The 16,624-nt window shown below is 42.5% G+C and overlaps 4 protein-coding genes across 4 annotated transcripts; 2 read left to right on the top strand and 2 right to left on the bottom strand.

The window, feature by feature from the left end:
- Nucleotides 1–67: 67 nt before the first annotated feature.
- LOC135333505 (bifunctional arginine demethylase and lysyl-hydroxylase JMJD6-like) lies at nucleotides 68–4,216 on the bottom strand. The gene is made up of 8 exons (XM_064528481.1): nucleotides 4,073–4,216; nucleotides 3,753–3,961; nucleotides 2,494–2,646; nucleotides 2,023–2,219; nucleotides 1,621–1,768; nucleotides 1,248–1,436; nucleotides 714–880; nucleotides 68–297 (listed from the first exon to the last, which is right to left on the bottom strand). Exons 1-8 carry the CDS (start codon nucleotides 4,149–4,151, stop codon nucleotides 210–212), a joined length of 1,230 nt encoding a protein of 409 aa, XP_064384551.1. The 5' UTR covers nucleotides 4,152–4,216; the 3' UTR covers nucleotides 68–209.
- Nucleotides 4,217–4,265: 49 nt separating this feature from the next.
- Nucleotides 4,266–5,142, top strand: LOC135333510 (uncharacterized). Its single transcript, XM_064528485.1, has 2 exons — nucleotides 4,266–4,909; nucleotides 4,963–5,142. The coding sequence occupies exons 1-2, from the start codon at nucleotides 4,286–4,288 to the stop codon at nucleotides 5,140–5,142; spliced, it is 804 nt and encodes a 267-aa protein (XP_064384555.1). The 5' UTR covers nucleotides 4,266–4,285.
- Nucleotides 5,143–5,222: 80 nt separating this feature from the next.
- LOC135333499 (cleavage and polyadenylation specificity factor subunit 3-like) lies at nucleotides 5,223–16,618 on the bottom strand. Its single transcript, XM_064528474.1, has 21 exons — nucleotides 16,457–16,618; nucleotides 16,334–16,397; nucleotides 16,120–16,217; nucleotides 16,008–16,053; nucleotides 15,832–15,914; nucleotides 15,686–15,770; nucleotides 15,432–15,614; nucleotides 15,181–15,331; nucleotides 15,051–15,131; nucleotides 14,886–14,974; nucleotides 14,306–14,464; nucleotides 14,037–14,106; nucleotides 13,898–13,974; nucleotides 13,771–13,845; nucleotides 13,529–13,715; nucleotides 6,578–6,612; nucleotides 6,404–6,511; nucleotides 6,061–6,114; nucleotides 5,876–5,963; nucleotides 5,634–5,800; nucleotides 5,223–5,427 (listed from the first exon to the last, which is right to left on the bottom strand). The coding sequence occupies exons 1-21, from the start codon at nucleotides 16,528–16,530 to the stop codon at nucleotides 5,341–5,343; spliced, it is 2,061 nt and encodes a 686-aa protein (XP_064384544.1). The 5' UTR covers nucleotides 16,531–16,618; the 3' UTR covers nucleotides 5,223–5,340.
- Nucleotides 7,373–8,497, top strand: LOC135333506 (uncharacterized). The gene has a single exon (XM_064528482.1). The coding sequence runs from the start codon at nucleotides 7,410–7,412 to the stop codon at nucleotides 8,412–8,414; it is 1,005 nt and encodes a 334-aa protein (XP_064384552.1). The 5' UTR covers nucleotides 7,373–7,409; the 3' UTR covers nucleotides 8,415–8,497.
- Nucleotides 16,619–16,624: the final 6 nt, after the last annotated feature.

Raw genomic sequence — 16,624 nt, 5'->3', positions numbered from 1 at the left:
TTTTATTTCACAGGCACTATTTTAAATTTGTGCTTTCCATAATTTTTGTCGGGTAGTTTTCTGGGTCCTTAACAAATGCAAAAATTAATCATCTTGATATGTGTGTGTGTGTGTTGTGTGTGTGTGGGTAATGATTGTTTGAATGGAACAAAAACAAAACGGGGAAATTAAGTTCAATTAATGTCCGTGATTGTGAGGGGGCAGGTGTTTTATCGGTTCTGCATCAATTCTGATTGGCCAGTCAGTCTGTCCAATGAGGTTGCTTCGCTTCTTGCCTTGGGGCTGTCCTCCGTTTTCCTACAGACAGAAAAATTTTTTATCAACACAAGCCTAAATAAAATAATTTACGATCACTATAACTTATACATGTACAAGCATTAGCCGAGTTGTCTCTAAAATAACGCTAGGTTCCACAACCACAAGTTTTCTCCCTTCTGTTCTTTTAGAGAAAAATTAGCCTGGGAAGGAGGCTATGCACAAGCATAATAATCATGAAACTGAGCTGTAGCATTATACATTTATATATGTACTCGACACAAGCCCCACCCACCCTCCCTCCCCACACAAGCCCCACCCTCCCCACACAAGCCCCTCCCTCCCCACACAAGCCCCACCCTCCCTCCCCACACAAGCCACACCCTCCCCACACAAGCCCCTCCCTCTCCACACAAGCCCCACCCTCCCTCTCCACACAAGCCCCACCCTCCTCACACCTTTTCTTGCGTCGGTGACAGTCATCAGAGCTGTCAGACTCCGCTCCCTCAGAGCCTTCGTCTGATGAGCTGCTGCTACTAGAGTCAGAGGAGCTACTCGAGGGCAGACCAGAGTCCTGGGTGAGGTCAACACTGTCTGCAACTGCTGCTACTTCAGGGCAATGTTCCTGTAGGGGAGAGTGTTATACTTGTACATGTTCCAGCTGATGGATGTACTATAATTATAGTCAAACAAATTGACCTCAATAGAAAGTTAGTAGAGAATGTATGGGGCTATTGTAAGATACAAATTGTCTGATAACAACTATTCACTAGTCTTGTGCAATACACAAGTTTGTCATTGCACACAACAATTAACGTAGACAATTGATAATAAACACTAGGCCTCAGGCTACCTACACATGATGGTAGTCATTAGAAATAACTGCTAACAAAGGATAGGGGCAGTCGAAACTGCATTGCACACACGCCCACACCACACACACATGCACCCACCCACATACACTCACCACACACACACACACACACACTGACCTTGAGAGCTCTGTACCACTTCTGGGATAGTTTGGGTCGCCCTCGCACAGTCTTATGCCACACAACTGGGAAGTTAGTCACAGAGACAAAGTTCTGAGTCACAGCAATCGTGAGGTCAAGGTTTACGACGACATGCCACCAGCCCCCAGGCACAAAGACAGTCTCACCAGGACATTGATATATCTCAATCTATGCAGAAGAGGGGTTAGAGGTAGCCATTGGCCATTGGTAGAAAAAGTGGGAAAGAGCGGGAGAGAGAGTGAGAGGGATATAGTCTGCGTTTTATAGGGAAATACACACGGTATAAAATCATTATTATTTTTTGTAAGCTAGACAAAAATGCCTGATTACAATTATTGAAGGGTAGACTCACTGGTTTAAATTCCGGTGGCCACGATGGTTGCTGAGTCAGGGGGTAGACTACAGAGAACCAGGTGATGGCCTCGTCTCTTTGAGGGCCCCCCAGACCAGGGGGTACCTTCAGTAGCTCTTTAGGAGTGGATGGGGGGAAGAGGGCCCATCTGTGTCAGGAAATGATGGGGAGAGGGGTAACAGTACAGTAGGGGCAATGTATAATAATTATATAAATGTACACACTGTATAGTGGGTTATTTTCGTATGGTCGTATTTTCATATTTAGAGCAATAATTCGAAAATTAAAACAGCAAAATTATTAATGTCACCATTCTGAGCTATTCAACTGGCTAGCTTATACAAAAAAGTTCACCAACGAAAATTACCCGTTATACGGTACCACAAGCTGCAATGTACGTACCTCTTGTGTCCCTGCAAGAGGGCGTTCCAAGCGTTAGTGCCGAGGGGGTCGATGTGTATCCCAGTGCCCGAGCGAGCGGGTCCCATCACAAACCAACGATATGGCGGCCTCTTAGCCTCCCCCACATACTTGAACAAGTCATCTCTGAAGTACTTGGGAAGGAAGTAGTCTTCCAGGAGACGACATTTCTTAGGGTGCTGGAGGGTTAAACAGAAGGGGGATTATGAACATTGATGACATCATTTGAAAGGCCTCTTTGATATCGGATACGGAATTCAAGTTATGGCAGCTGAAAGAGTATTCCTCAACTAAACATACTATTTTTAACAGTTTTGTAATAGCTACAAAAACAATAATAATTTTATGCTCCTCCAGTAAGGAGATCAGTCTAACTACCAAAAGGCCTCTTATGGGCTAGGAAATGATGGTTAAAAGAGCGTAGATGATCCACACAACCATCCAATAACATACCTCTCCAAAGGTTCCGTCAAATATATACATAGGTGAGTCGTCCTTTGTTTCCCACATGTAGACTGAGTAGTACTTCATCTTCATCTTGACAGAGTAGCCATCGTTGTCCTCCCCACACTTGAACTTCTGGTTACGATACTTGCGAGTTAGACGCTAGGGGTCAAAGTACAACCATTAATCTGAGCACATCATTCAACAGATCTCCTCTAGAGCTACAAATTTGGTGTGACAAGTGTCTACCCTCTTTTTTAGTAAATTGCTATAACTTCCCAAATATAATCTGAGCACACTGTTAGATCTCTTCAAGAGCTACAAAATACATTACTTTAATTGGACCATAGATACACGAAAGAAAGGGATAGGCAACACCCAGCACTTCCGTTGGATGAGGCGAGTTGCTAAAAAGGGGCGTGTAATGAGCAAAAAGGGGTGTGTGCACTCAAAATGTCAGTAAAGATTATTAATAGTTTGTAGTATTATAGCAAACTGTGCTCTTGAGGAGACACCAGATACACTTAGACATAGGCTATTAATCTTTTAGAGCTACTATATGCAAAGTGATGAGAAAGTGAGCTCCAAAGGGGGTGTCAGTACACTCTACAAACCCATAACAGGTCTGTTCCCAAGTCCTTCAAATGCCATCTCTTCGATCACACAATACAGATAAAGATACTTGTGTTCCACTTTCTAATACCTAAACTGTGTCTTAGAGCACTTCAAACTAGATTACCATGTACAGTAAGAGCAGGAGAGGTACGCAAACTTTCTGGACTTTGGACAAACGTTTCATGGTGCTGCTACTACTTCACTGCATTGAGAGCTGGAAAATATGCTTTGTTCCATGCAGTTAGAAACACACTTTAATTCTGTGAAATGTACATGTTATAAAATTATTTCATATTGGAGATATAGGTACATAAACTGACAAATCGGTGTTTTTTCACACAAATCAAGCTGAATAAAAGAAAGCTCGGCACTAACATAGCAACTGTAGCTATCAGTAGTGCTGGGTGTATGTGTGCATGATGACTGATTGCTTTGAATTTCTCTTTTAGGCCCCCTACGAGAAAAATAAGCAGATATAGGGATCATTGTGTACTTTCTTGAGCGCAACTCGCCTCCAACCAGAGGGTGTGACGTCACACACTGCATTTACCTAGCATCACGTGGGGCGTTGCCTATCCCTTTCTTTTGTGTATCTATGATTGGACACTCTAGACTACAGTTATGACCTATCTAACAACATCTCATAGCCTCACTTCGATAGTCCATTTCTTGTTGGCCTGCCACTCGAGCTGTGACTCCGTGATGACCACTGGGAGGCGTGGCCTCTCATAACGCTCTATAAAAGCACTCTCATCCACCTCGAGGTAACTCACTCGCTCACAGTTATCGTGAAAACTGTCCCGTGTGAGGGGGAAGCTGTTCCAGTAGCCGCAACGCATCCATCCATTCTCACCTTTCAACTCTGCAGGAGAAGGGGGGATTGAAAAATCATGAAAATTGTGTGTGATCTAAGACAGGAGGTTAAACTTTAGGAGCTACATTGTTGACAGATCTCTGGGATCCTATTCCTTACCCGGCCTTGCTCTAATCTTGGCTTCAGAGATCCTCTCTCGCGTTCGCTTGTCTTTAACGACTGCCGACTCTTCTTCCATCGCCACCTTCGCTAGTGTTTGCCGTGATAGGTAAAGGATCGCCAATGTAATTTACTGGCTAGAGCTGCAACAAGCCCAGCCCCACCCCCATACATATTGCGTGGGTGGCTCAGATAGCTGCAGGTGCACACAAGATGCCAGTGAACACAAGAGCTAAGAAGTTTTGTCCTCCCCTCAAAAGCCAGCCCCTCTCTCCGGCACTCTCCTCCGCTCCTCAGAGCCAGGAATCCACTGCCAACACTGGGGACAGTCTGCCAGACACACAGACACACACTGTTCTTTCATATTGTGACAGCTATCAGGCAGAAGAACAGCCCTCTACCCCGCTCCTCTGTGTAGAGCAACCCTCAACCCCGCTCCTTTGGGAAGATGTTCCAAGTAATGAAGACAGTCTGAGTTCAAGTAATAACTCATCTTTGTGCTCAGCCAGTGAGGAAATCGATGAAAATGAAAACATTGAACAGACGTCAAGGTTTAAACCACACAAGCGAGACCGCCTACCTGTTGGATATGGCTATGGAATCCTCCAACACAACCAAAACAAGAAAAAGAAAACAGTGGCTGACTTAGAGCGAGGGACAAGAGGGAAGAAACGTGTTCGTATCTCGACACCGCTGGCTGGAGTAGAGAAGGGAAAGAGGCTGTGTGGACGAGACTTGAGTGTCTATGACTACCAGCCCACCCCCCCTGAAGCTGGGGGTGTGGTAAAGAGACAGGCGGTAGATGTGTCAGGATACTGTAGCTCTAGAGAAGAACAGGTAAGCAGCTCATTCCCACAGCATTCTGTCAGCTATTTTATAAATTTTTGCAGTTGGTGATTGACCGAGAAGTGATTGCTGCGATAAAGAAGACCCGACTTGAGTTGCAGGAGATAAGAGAAAGGTACACCTCGAAACATCACAGGCCCACCCCCCTTCAGTTTGTGGGTGTGGTCAGTAAGCCCCTCCCACTAGTATTCATGTCATCAGGACTCACACTGAGCGAAGAGTAACTATAGCAAATTATGTCATAATTCATGATCATGCTGGCCATGTCAACTCCTGATCGATCAATATCTAATAATTATTCTGCTGTATTAATAATAATTATCTCTTCTTGTTGGAATGTGTAACTGAAAAGTACATTAAAATTGTGCGTATACAAAAAGATAATTATATGCATGAATAATAAAGGGGAGGGGCAGTCACCGCTAAGAGTTGGTATTAAGGGACGTTTGTAGTCTCTTGGCTGCCATGGTTACCAGATGGTTCAACGACTCTCCTCCACCCTCTACACTCTGTGTGTGTGTGTGTGTGTGTGTGTGTGTGGGCGACTATCAAGACCAAAGCAATGAAATCATCGGTACCATACTTTTTCTTTTTCTTCAAAATTGAAAGATTTGAGCCCTATTTAACTAAAGCCCTATTATACTGAAAGTGTTCATCTAAGCGCATCATTCAATAGAGCTAGGAAAGAGCTACACACACAGACACTGACACTGACCAATGTACTGGGGTCCAGTGAAGCAGTGCAGGAGTCCACTGTGATCACTATCATGTCATCTTCCTCTCTGCTCCAGTTGGCATTGGCAGGACCAAACATCTCTCTCATGAGCCGTAACAGTTGCTCTGGCAACCGAGACTCTTTCTTCTTGCCCTCATTTGGTGCCTCTGTAAGTGGGTGAGGTTATAGGAGATAGGGGTGTGGTTATAAGAGAGAGGGGGGGTGGTGTTGATGACAATTACCGTTCATAATCACGGGGTTGGCTTCTATTCTCAGCACCACTGCCAAGACAGCATCAGCAAACATATCGTTAAGTCCATCAGCCAACCACTGCAAAGAGACATAAATTATTAAAATTTAGCCCCAACTCAAATTATTAATAATGACTAAACCGTGTGCAGTATTGACAGTTACATACGCGACGTACCTCAATGACAACGTGGTTCTCCTCACTGACAACAGTAATGACACCATCAAACAACTGCATGTAGAATTACGTACGTTAATGTAGTGTACTTGGAAGCAGATTTAAGTGAAGCTAATGGTAATACAGGAATGTTGATAGTATAGCCACCTCTTAGGCTTATAGTTTACTACGAGGCAACTTTGTGTGGGTTGGTTGAATTGAGAATGAAAATAGCCACCACCATCAACTATGTTGGGCACGTACATCACTGGCTGGTAATACTGACCAGATACTGTAACAGTGTATATACACACACACATGCAAGAGTGCATGAACTCCTGACACATGTGGTTGATGCTCTCACCCTGACAGCTTGTTTGCCCTGATAGAGGAGGCCAGTAGCGTCCGGGGAGAGTTGTCGCAGGTGATGGGTTAGGAGAGAGAAGGGGGCCTCAAAGCTCACCATCTGACGCTGTGTGTGGGGTGTGTGTGGGTGCATGTGTGTGTGTACGCACATCATGTGATAGTCCGCTCTCACCTGTTTTACAGAGCTGGTAGCAAGATCAGTGTAGTCTGCAATTCAAGCATTATAACAATAACATACAAACAAAATACCAAGAGCCAATTAACTACACAATCGTTATTAACTAGAGCACTGCTTTAGAAGTGTTTACAATAAATGCAGTAGTATACCACTTCCCTGAGTGACGTGCGGCCTGGGATCGAGGCTAGTATGTATGAAGCATGGAAGCTGGCTAAGTAGCAAGTAACATGAGTAATGAATTCTATCTATAGAAGAGACATGTATGCGGAAACTTCTGAGAACAGAGTTTTAGTATGACATGCACTGTGACTAGGATCACAACAAAAATAAAAGTGAAAGACGACAACAAAAATAAAAGTGAAAGACGACAATAAACTTACAATGTAGTAAAAGCTTGTGAAAAACACTATAGTTTATTATGTTGACTGTATACTAAAAATACACACGAACAAAGAGCTAGTTGCAACCAGCTGCGGACTTTTTTTTAATCTTTGTTTGGCCCTGCATGCTCCTACCTTTCGGATAGAGCCCTCAGTTGAAGATTCCCGGGTTTATCCAAATTGACACAAGAAAACTCCAGTACAACTTGTCTGATGCTATACTAAAACCATAGCGATAATGAGAATAATTATCTACATTTTGCATGCACGACAATACCCTAACAGTAAGATATATACGCGTGGCCCCCATCATGCTCATCGGGTAATAATAGTGTTGGTAGCCAATCATAATGATATTCATAGTTGTTTGCACTATAAAAGTGAATGCAATGCTGCAGCACTGGATAAACAGTAGTTGTGATAATTAAGTCTGACCATCTCTCAGAATGGTGCTCCCAAAGCCTAACTTTTCCTATTATACCTACGTATACATCGAGAGTCTTCCTATACTTGGAGTTCCTATCCTGGTCCTCATTCTAGGCAGTCTTTTTACTTGTAGAGTGTGTCACAACGATCCTAAAGACACTTTCCTGGATATTTTCTATGGACCTCCGTTGGCAGTACTGACCAATACGCCTGGAACAGAAGGAAATAAAAAAAAGTTCTATATTGGCAAGTATGAGATATCACGTCGTGTTTCTTGGTGTTTGTATTTTATAGGGATGCTGTTTATACCAAGTTCTTTCATTGTTTTCTGGGACCTCTTTGTTTTCACCGAGTCTCAAGTCTGTGATGATCTAGCAATAGATTGCTTCTCTCCACCGTCTCACGAAATTGTGAACAACTGTACCGACTACAAGGACTTAGATGTCGAGTTTATCTGCTTTCGATTCACTTTTTCGTTTGGTATAGGCCTTGCTGCAGCTGGTGGTGTGTTCACAGCTCTGCAACTCATTGTGAAGATAATATCTCGATCCTCCATATGGTTTAACAAGAGGTGTTCGAAGAGGTTCGAACCCTCCGAATCTCGTCCAACTACACCTCAGCGCAACAAAAATCTAAAATATTGTCAAAACTGTGTATATGTTCTTATCTCCGGTCTGGCTATTACTGCTAGCATAGCAGCTTTTGTGTTGTACGGTTTCTACCTTTTTCCTTACTACTTATACGAACATTATCCTTTCTCAAAATTGATTGCTTGCCACTGTAAATTTGGTATCTTTGTTGTCACATTTGCTACAAGTTTTTGCACACCATGGCACACTAAACCACAACAACAGGCCGCTAACCCCACTACAGACCAACAATCAGATCAGCTTCCTAATTCCTCAGCTGAGAATCCAGAAATTTACCAATCGAGAAATTCGTGCAACATTTTCCGATCCCAAAAAATTTGGCCAAATGCCCAAGAAGAGGAAATGAAACCTTTTGCAAATAGCTGGCATGCATAATGACTATTGAACTTACGTGTACATAAATGTGATACTATTAATTTCAACTTGTCTGCATTCCGTATGAAATTTATAACGTGAACTCTTCAGAATTGCTGTACTAAAATTATTATGTATGAGGAATGGTATGAAACATCTCAGAAAAAAATGTGGGTTGGTAAGCAATAATCATGGCTTCTGAGATTGAGGAACTGGCTGCTGTTATAACTAGTGTTCAAGCTGGCGCTGTGCTAATGCCTCTCGCCATGATTTGCTTTCGCTCAAAAGTATAGAAGAGAAAGTATAGAAGAGGAAAAAGTGTATAAAATAATCTGTCTAAAACTGACTTGCAATTGTATAATTATGGTATCATTGTTGTGTTTTGTGGCTGCTTATACCAGGACCTCAAGGATCTAGGAAGCAACAAATAAGAAGATTTTGTTTTCAATTAATTATAAGCGGAAGTGCATAATTATTTCATAAAGTTAGCTTATCTATATAAAGTCACTGAGAAGAAAAGACTTATTACATGCATCTATTGTTGTATTATGTGGCTTTAATACCAGGACCTCAAGAAAGAAGAAAATTGGATCTGTAGTTCATGCAGTGTATAATTATAATATTTAAGAAGAAAAGACTTGTGTACATGCATATTGTTATCTATAGTAGTGTTTTGTGGCTTACCAGGCCCTCAAGAAAAATATGATTCTGCCAGGAGGATCTGGATCTGGGGAATGAGCGCGCATGCGCATTACATCCATAGGAATAATTAAAGGGTGTGTCCAAAGAGATCAATTTCACAAATGGCTACTGCTAGCTAGCTGTTTTAACAGGTATTTTCTGAGTCTTGTAGCTAACAAAAAGCTAGCGCTTTAGTGCAAGGCTAACTCATATGTTGAATAGAAAGTTTGTGCGGACAGATGATGCTATGAAAGATTCTGAAGAGACTGCAACAGCCTTCAATGTGAGTCAAACTAGCCATAACTCGAGAAAGAAGCTTTAGTTTGCTAATCCACGAATCAAAATCCAAGCTAGAAGCCTATAGAAGCTGTTAGTTTTCGTCGCATTGCAACCGTTGAGCAGTTACAGCTGGAACAGACACACAGACACACAGACACACAGACACACAGATACACACACACACACACACACACACACACAGTCAGCTTTACCGTATCCCTCGTGCGGCTACGCCTCGAGGCATAATTAGTTAAACTGTAACTTTCTAACCATTAACATTCCAGACTAAACATGTACATCACCTTGTTGCCTAAGAAATTCTGCATCATTTGGCATGTTTTATGGCTTCACTCGATAAAGTTACTTTAGCTAAAGTAACTTTAAAAGACAATAAAACAAATTGAAAGTGACTATATATAGCCATAGCCTTAGCCAGCTCACAGCTATTTACCTAAAGATAAAGTTTGGGTATTGCGTGTTCTTTGAACTTTGACTTCTCCAAAAACGCTGTTCGTTGAATTGATAATGGAATGACCGATAATAACTTTGGGTTAATCACTGCCCAAACCATAATATTATTGTGTAACTTTCTCAGGCAACACCATGCTTAATCACTATCTAGGACTTTATAAATGAAAGCACCGCAGGTGCTGATGCCTCGGTGGAGATGCCAAAGCTACATAACATAAAGCTGCTACTAATAGCACATGATAAAAACAATTTAATTTTGCTGGCATGCAAAAACTCAGAGAGTGGGTAATGATCGACCATGATTGTTGTTAAAACGATCGATGCCAAAAGTTTAAGTCTAAAATTAATGGCTGCCATCAGCAGAGCCTTGCAGCTCTCTTCTCACTCTTGCAGCTACCAATAGCTAGCGTTCTAGTGCAGAGCTAACTACTAAGTAGAGTAGCAACACTCGGTAAACAAGTTTGGCTACGTGCTCTTCTAAAAAGGCTGCAATGGCATTCCAAGTAAGCAAAACTAGGCATAACTCGAGAATGAAGCATTATTTTGCAAATCCACGAATTAAAATCCAAGTAAACATGACTAGAAGCCTATAGAAACTCTTACTTGCACTTGATTCATCCTTGAGCAGCTGTAGCAGTCTACACACAGACACACAGACACACACACAGACACACAGACAGACACACAAACACACTACCGTATACCTCGCTTGCGCATGCGCACCGAGGCATAACTACCATGCAGATGCAATAACACATGAATCTCAATCAGCTTTTAGGGCTACCTAGTCAACGTTGACTAGGTAGGTAGCCCTATAGTAAAATCCAGTATAACGTCTGGTTTGACGTCTGGGTATCACATGTCAGGTGTTCATTTTGTCTATAAAGTCACTGTTTGTTTTTATTATTTTTTGTCCTGATGAATCGCTCAATGCGAGGAAAAGCTTTGACAATAAAAAGACAATAAAACAAATTGAAAGTGACTCTATATAGCCATAGCCTTAGCCATGCAGCTCACAGCTATTTACCTAAAGTACATCATCTTGTTGCCTAAGAAATTCTGCATCATTTGGCATGTTTTATGGCTTCACTTGATAAAGTTTGGGTATTGCGTGTTCTTTGAACTTTGACTTCTCAAAAAACGCTGTTCGTTGGATTGATAATGGAATGACCGATAATAACTTTGGGAAAACTATTAATCACTGCCCAAACCATAATATTATTGTGTAACTTTCTCAGGCAACACCATGCTTAATCACTATCTAGGACTTTATAAACTACCATGCAGATGCAGTAACACATGGATCTCAATCAGCTCTTTGAAACACCCAAATACGGAACCTAGAGCACTCCCCACAACCAACTGTTTGGGAGAGCTCTTTGAAATAATATAAAATCATTGTATGAAAGCTAAGAATAGTTTCAGGGTAATATTTATCCGATAGATGTAATGGTTAGATCATGCATGGGCATGAGTACATACTAAATACAGATTCAACCTTTCATTGGCTATAAACTAAAGCTAGCAACATTACATCACTTGTATCTTATACCACACTTACGTCACCACAAATTGATCTCATTGGTCAACAGCTGTAGGATATATAGAATATTAGCATACAGCCCCAGGCATGCACAGTTTTTCAAGTTGTTTTTTAGTTTTTTCATTTGTTCAAGAAAGTAAGCAAAGAGAAAAGAGCCATGCTTGACGGTACTAAGACTCAAAGCGACGGCAGAAACACGGAAGGTGCTCTCCAACAAGATGGCTAAGTTTCCATGGGTCCATGGGCGCGGTTTAGATACATTTTATCCAAGAAGAGCTTGCAACTCCAGTAAGGGACGTCAAATGGTCAACGCTTGGACCAAGGAAGCTCTTGAGCATCTGTAGGAGTCAATATGTTGCTCAACTAGCTCTTTGACGGCGGCATATATAGTCTTGTTCTTTTTTGCAGTCTGCATCGTGATTGAATTGTTGCTAGGGGGAGGTCCTTTTATAGTGCTGCGGTCACGTGGTATAAGTCAGATATGCCACACCTACTCGGAGGATATGCACCCTATATATCCTCCGCTACCGTGGTTACATACCCCTCGGCTCCGCCTCGGAGTAACCACGGTAGCGGAGGATATATGGGTGCATATCCTCCTCTTAGGTGTGGTATATCCTATACTTATAGTTACCAGCAACTATGCTCATACATGTAGTTCCTGCTAGACACACTCGAGGGATCTATATAATTATACGTACATTAGACACTAGTAGATAAGATCTAGATTGATGTTTGTATTTTATAGGGATGCTGTTTGTGCCAAGTTCTTTCATTGTTTTCTGCATGGGACCTCTTTGTTTTCACTGAGTCTCAAGTCTGTGATGATCTAGCAATAGATTGCTTCTCTCCACCGTCTCACGAAATTGTGAACAACTGTACCGACTACAAGGACTTAGATGTCGAGTTTATCTGCTTTCGATTCACTTTTTCGTTTGGTATAGGCCTTGCTGCAGCTGGTGATGTGTTCACAGCTCTGCAACTCATTGTGAAGATAATATCTCAATCCTCCATATGGTTTTACAAAAAGATAGAAAATCGAAAATATTGTCCAAACTGTGCATATGTTCTTATCTTCGGTCTGGCTGTTACTGCTAGCATAGCAGCTTTTGTGGTGTACGGTTACTTCCTTTTTCCTTACTACTTATACGAACATTATCCTTACTCAAACTTATTGCTTGCCACTGTAAATTTACTATCTTTGTTCTCACATTTGCTATAAGTTTTTGCACACCATGGCACACTAAACCAAAGATCCAAAACGACGAAAAGGACGAAAACTCACGTCTTATTTAATGTACACAGTACAACATTACTTGAACTTACGTGTACATATTAAATGTGTGATAACAAATACTACTATTTTCAACTTGTCTGTATGTGTTAAAGTAAAACTTTGTTTGGCATTGACTTGAGGCCAGGAAAACCATTACTCACTGCCCAAACCATAATTATTGTGCAACTTTCTCAGGCAACATAATTATGCTTAGTCTACTATCCGGGACTTTCTAAACTACCAGTGTTGAATTGTTAATAATCAGATGCAATAACACAGACTGTTGGGACTAAGAATAGTTTCAGGGTAATATTTATCCGATAGATGTAATGGTTAGATCATGCATGGGCATGAGTACATACTAAATACAGATTCAACCTTTCATTGGCTATAAACTAAAGCTAGCAACATTACATCACTTATATCTTATAGTCACCGGGAACTATGCTCATACATGTAGTTCCGGCTAGACACACTCGAGGGATCTATATAATTATACGTACATGAGACACTAGTAGATAAGATCTACATGGGTACATGGGAAAAGTGCCTCAGAGCAGTAAGCAAAACTAGGCATAACTCGAAAACGAAAAAATAATGCTGCGCCAAATTTTATTGGCATCGATCGTTTTTAACAACAATCATGGTCGATCATTACCCACTCTTTGAGTTTGCATGCAGCAAACAAAAACGTGTATAAAAGCTATTAGTAGCTTTATGTTATGTAGCTTTGGCATCTCCACCGAGGCATCAGCACCTGTGGTGCTTTTGTATATGGTACATATTATAAGAAGATCAGCAAGTGCTTTCATTACTACTGTTTATAACCACATCACTACACCTTATATGACACACACACAGCAATTCTTGACTTAATTAACTCACTGGCCAGATCTGAGGGTTCAATGAGGTGATAGTTGAAGCCCCTCTTGATGAGTACTCCTGATAACCTCTGCCCCTCCTCCGGTCGTCCCCCTGCTAGCCCCCCCATCACTTTAGCCATCTTCTCCCCCCGGAAGTACAGCTCTACAGCTTGAGTGTTGCGAGGAGTGTAGATCTCTGTGCTCGCATCCTAGTTGTATAGTGAGTGGGTGTATGTGTGGGCGTACGTGTGTGTGTGGGCGTACCTCCATATCCTCAAATTCTCTCAAAAGTGCTGCTTTCAGTCGTCCCATCTCATTGGCCTCACCGTGCACCAGAACCTGTAACCATAGTAACCAGCACTCGGACATATGCCCACACAAGCACACTCACCACGTGAGGTGGTCGCAATGCCTTGATGAATGCACTCGTACCATCGTAGTCAGAATGAGCCGCAAATGAGATATAGTCTAGTAGTAGTGAGTATAAAGAAATTATTTCTTCTATCCAATTCCTCTTAAATAGAACAAACCTACGGACATCCGCAATGGCAACTTCTGTCCAGTCATTGTCACAATCTCAGCAGGCTCCGTCATCACATGCTGTACAAAACAAAACAAAAAAGTATATATCACATCACTATAAGGATGTGCCCATGCACACTTGTCGGTGGTGGTGGTGGTTGGTTCTAACCATCTCTAGACACAATTTGTGTGCATTGAACCGAGAATGAGGATCGAAAATACCCACTACTTTGAAAGTTGTGGTACATGACTGCAACACTATCAATATATCGTGTACCTTTGCCAGTGTCCCCTCCACACAGTAGCCCGCGATGAGGACTCCATTACGCTTGTCAGTGCACCACGCTTCAAACAGCTGACGTGACAGTCCACTCTGCATCATCCCTGGACTAGCCATCACCACACACGGTCCCATGTCATCAAACGCATCAATATTCTACAGGTCATGCGACAGTCGCACATGTTTTGTTATAAAATCAACAAATTGTACAGCTGAAATTCCAGTTATTATGGGCCCTCAAAGTCGTACAGCTATCGCTCCCTTGCCATTAAAAGTCTTCGAGATGCCATAAATTACAACTAGTGTTCTTGGTTTTATGGTTTTAAGAAAGCTTAGAAGAAGTTTCATAAAATGGTATAAACAACCCACAGACTTTAAGGCACCAACATTTCTCCTTTTCAGTAAAAGACCATGGGCTATAATAGTCCATAGTATTTGGCCAAAATTGGGCCAAATTTATATTATTTGATTTAAGGACACCAAATGAAAATCCTTCCAGGAAATCAGAAAATCTGACCACAGAAAATAGTTAGGGCTCTCAAAGATCTGTAGTGCAGTGATGTACTAACTTGCGTACCTTGAGATTAGAAATGTGCTTGAAGATGAAGGGATTTGAAATAGACCTCTTGATCTTATCATTCATGGCTCCAATAAACGTCTGATAAACTGGAAAAAAATGAATGTACAGCTGTTCACCCACACTATCCACATTTGAACTTTGAACTTATCATATAATCATTACCTGCCATGCATTTCTTTGCCAGAGCGGAGGCGTAATAGACGGGTATGTCGTGGAGCTCAGGGTGGGCGGCCCAGTACTCGTCTGTGAGGGTGTGTGAAGTGTGAGGGTGTGTGAGGTGTGGAGAGCTCACCTAGAATAAGCAGCAACTCTTGGGCCCTCCCTAACGCAAACACAGGGATGAGGCAACGCCCACCCCTAGTCACTATATCGTGGATGGTTGCCGTGAAACGTGTTTCTCTTGTCTCACGTTTCTCGTGTACATGGATACCAAATGTGGACTCCTGTGTGTGTGTGTGTGTGTGTGTGTGTGTGTGTGTGTGTGTGTGTGTGTGTGTGTGTGTGTGTGGGAGGGTATTAGATTATACTACTGGGCATGCTCACTGAAATCAAAATGTCCGGCCTGATAGCAGGAACCTCGGCAGCCATTAGATGCCTGTCCTCTTCACAAGAGAAGTCGCCAGTGTACAGAATCTTGACTCCAGCTATCTCAATCATAAACATGGCGGCCCCCAACACATGCCCGGCAACGTAGCACCAGAATCTCACACCATTCACGTCCACCTCCTGTGTGTGGAGTGGGTGTGTGTGTGAGGAGTGGGGGTGGTGTGTGTGTGTGTGTGTGAAGAGTAGCGTACCTGATGGAAGTCGATTGTTTCTATTTTGTCCATAGATTTCTCCAAATCTTTCTCTGTGTACAACATCTGATCAGACGATATGTTGCTATGGAAATACACAATCATATTATAGTAAGGGAGAATTGAGCATCTGAACAAGTTCTTACCTCACTTTGACATAATCAGAGAGTAGCCAGCGATACACAGCCTTAGTGGCGTGAGTCATGAACACCCGTCCCTTGAAGGTGGTCTAGTGTGTGAGTGGGCGTGTGTGTGGGCGTAGGGGTGTGCAACATTATGACACTGTGAAGTGCTAACTATGTAGTTATATACTTATTACTACCTTTTCGAGGAACCACGGCAACGCTCCGCAGTGGTCAAGGTGGAAGCTGTAGAGGAATCAAAAGGTTAAATACAGCGTGTGGTTTGTGTGTGAAGTGTGTGTGTGGGCGTACTGGGTTATGAGTAGTAGATCAATTTCATCAGCTTCGATCATGTCAGTGTAGGGTAGAGAGTCCATTCCACTGAGCCCTGGGTGAATACCGCAGTCAAGCTATGGGGGGTGTGGTGGGCGTGTGTGTGTGGGGGGTGTGTGTGTGGGGGGGTGTGGACATGTGTGTGTGTGGGGGTGGGTGTGATTAACCCTGTTGGCACTACAATGAGACTCACCATGATCTTCTTGTTCTTAAACTCGAGCATGATGCACGATCGCCCCACCTCCTGACCAGCACCACTGTGTGGGCGTGACACAATCAACCACACACTCCACACACACACACACACTACACTCACAGAGGTCGTATGGTGAGCAAGTCGCTCTCCTCTGATGGAGGATCGCCATTTTCAGCACGTCTCTTGGTAGCCATTCTCTTGTAGCCAGCCACGTGGGGTGTTCTATAAAAGATAAGGGGAAATCCCTAAAGTGAGGGAAATCCCCAGCTCAAGAAGGGGAAACAGAAG

The sequence above is a fragment of the Halichondria panicea genome, chromosome 3 (genome assembly GCF_963675165.1).
Source record: "Halichondria panicea chromosome 3, odHalPani1.1, whole genome shotgun sequence".
NCBI classification, from domain to species: Eukaryota; Metazoa; Porifera; class Demospongiae; order Suberitida; family Halichondriidae; genus Halichondria; species Halichondria panicea.
This window is presented reverse-complemented; position numbering and strand designations above follow the sequence as displayed.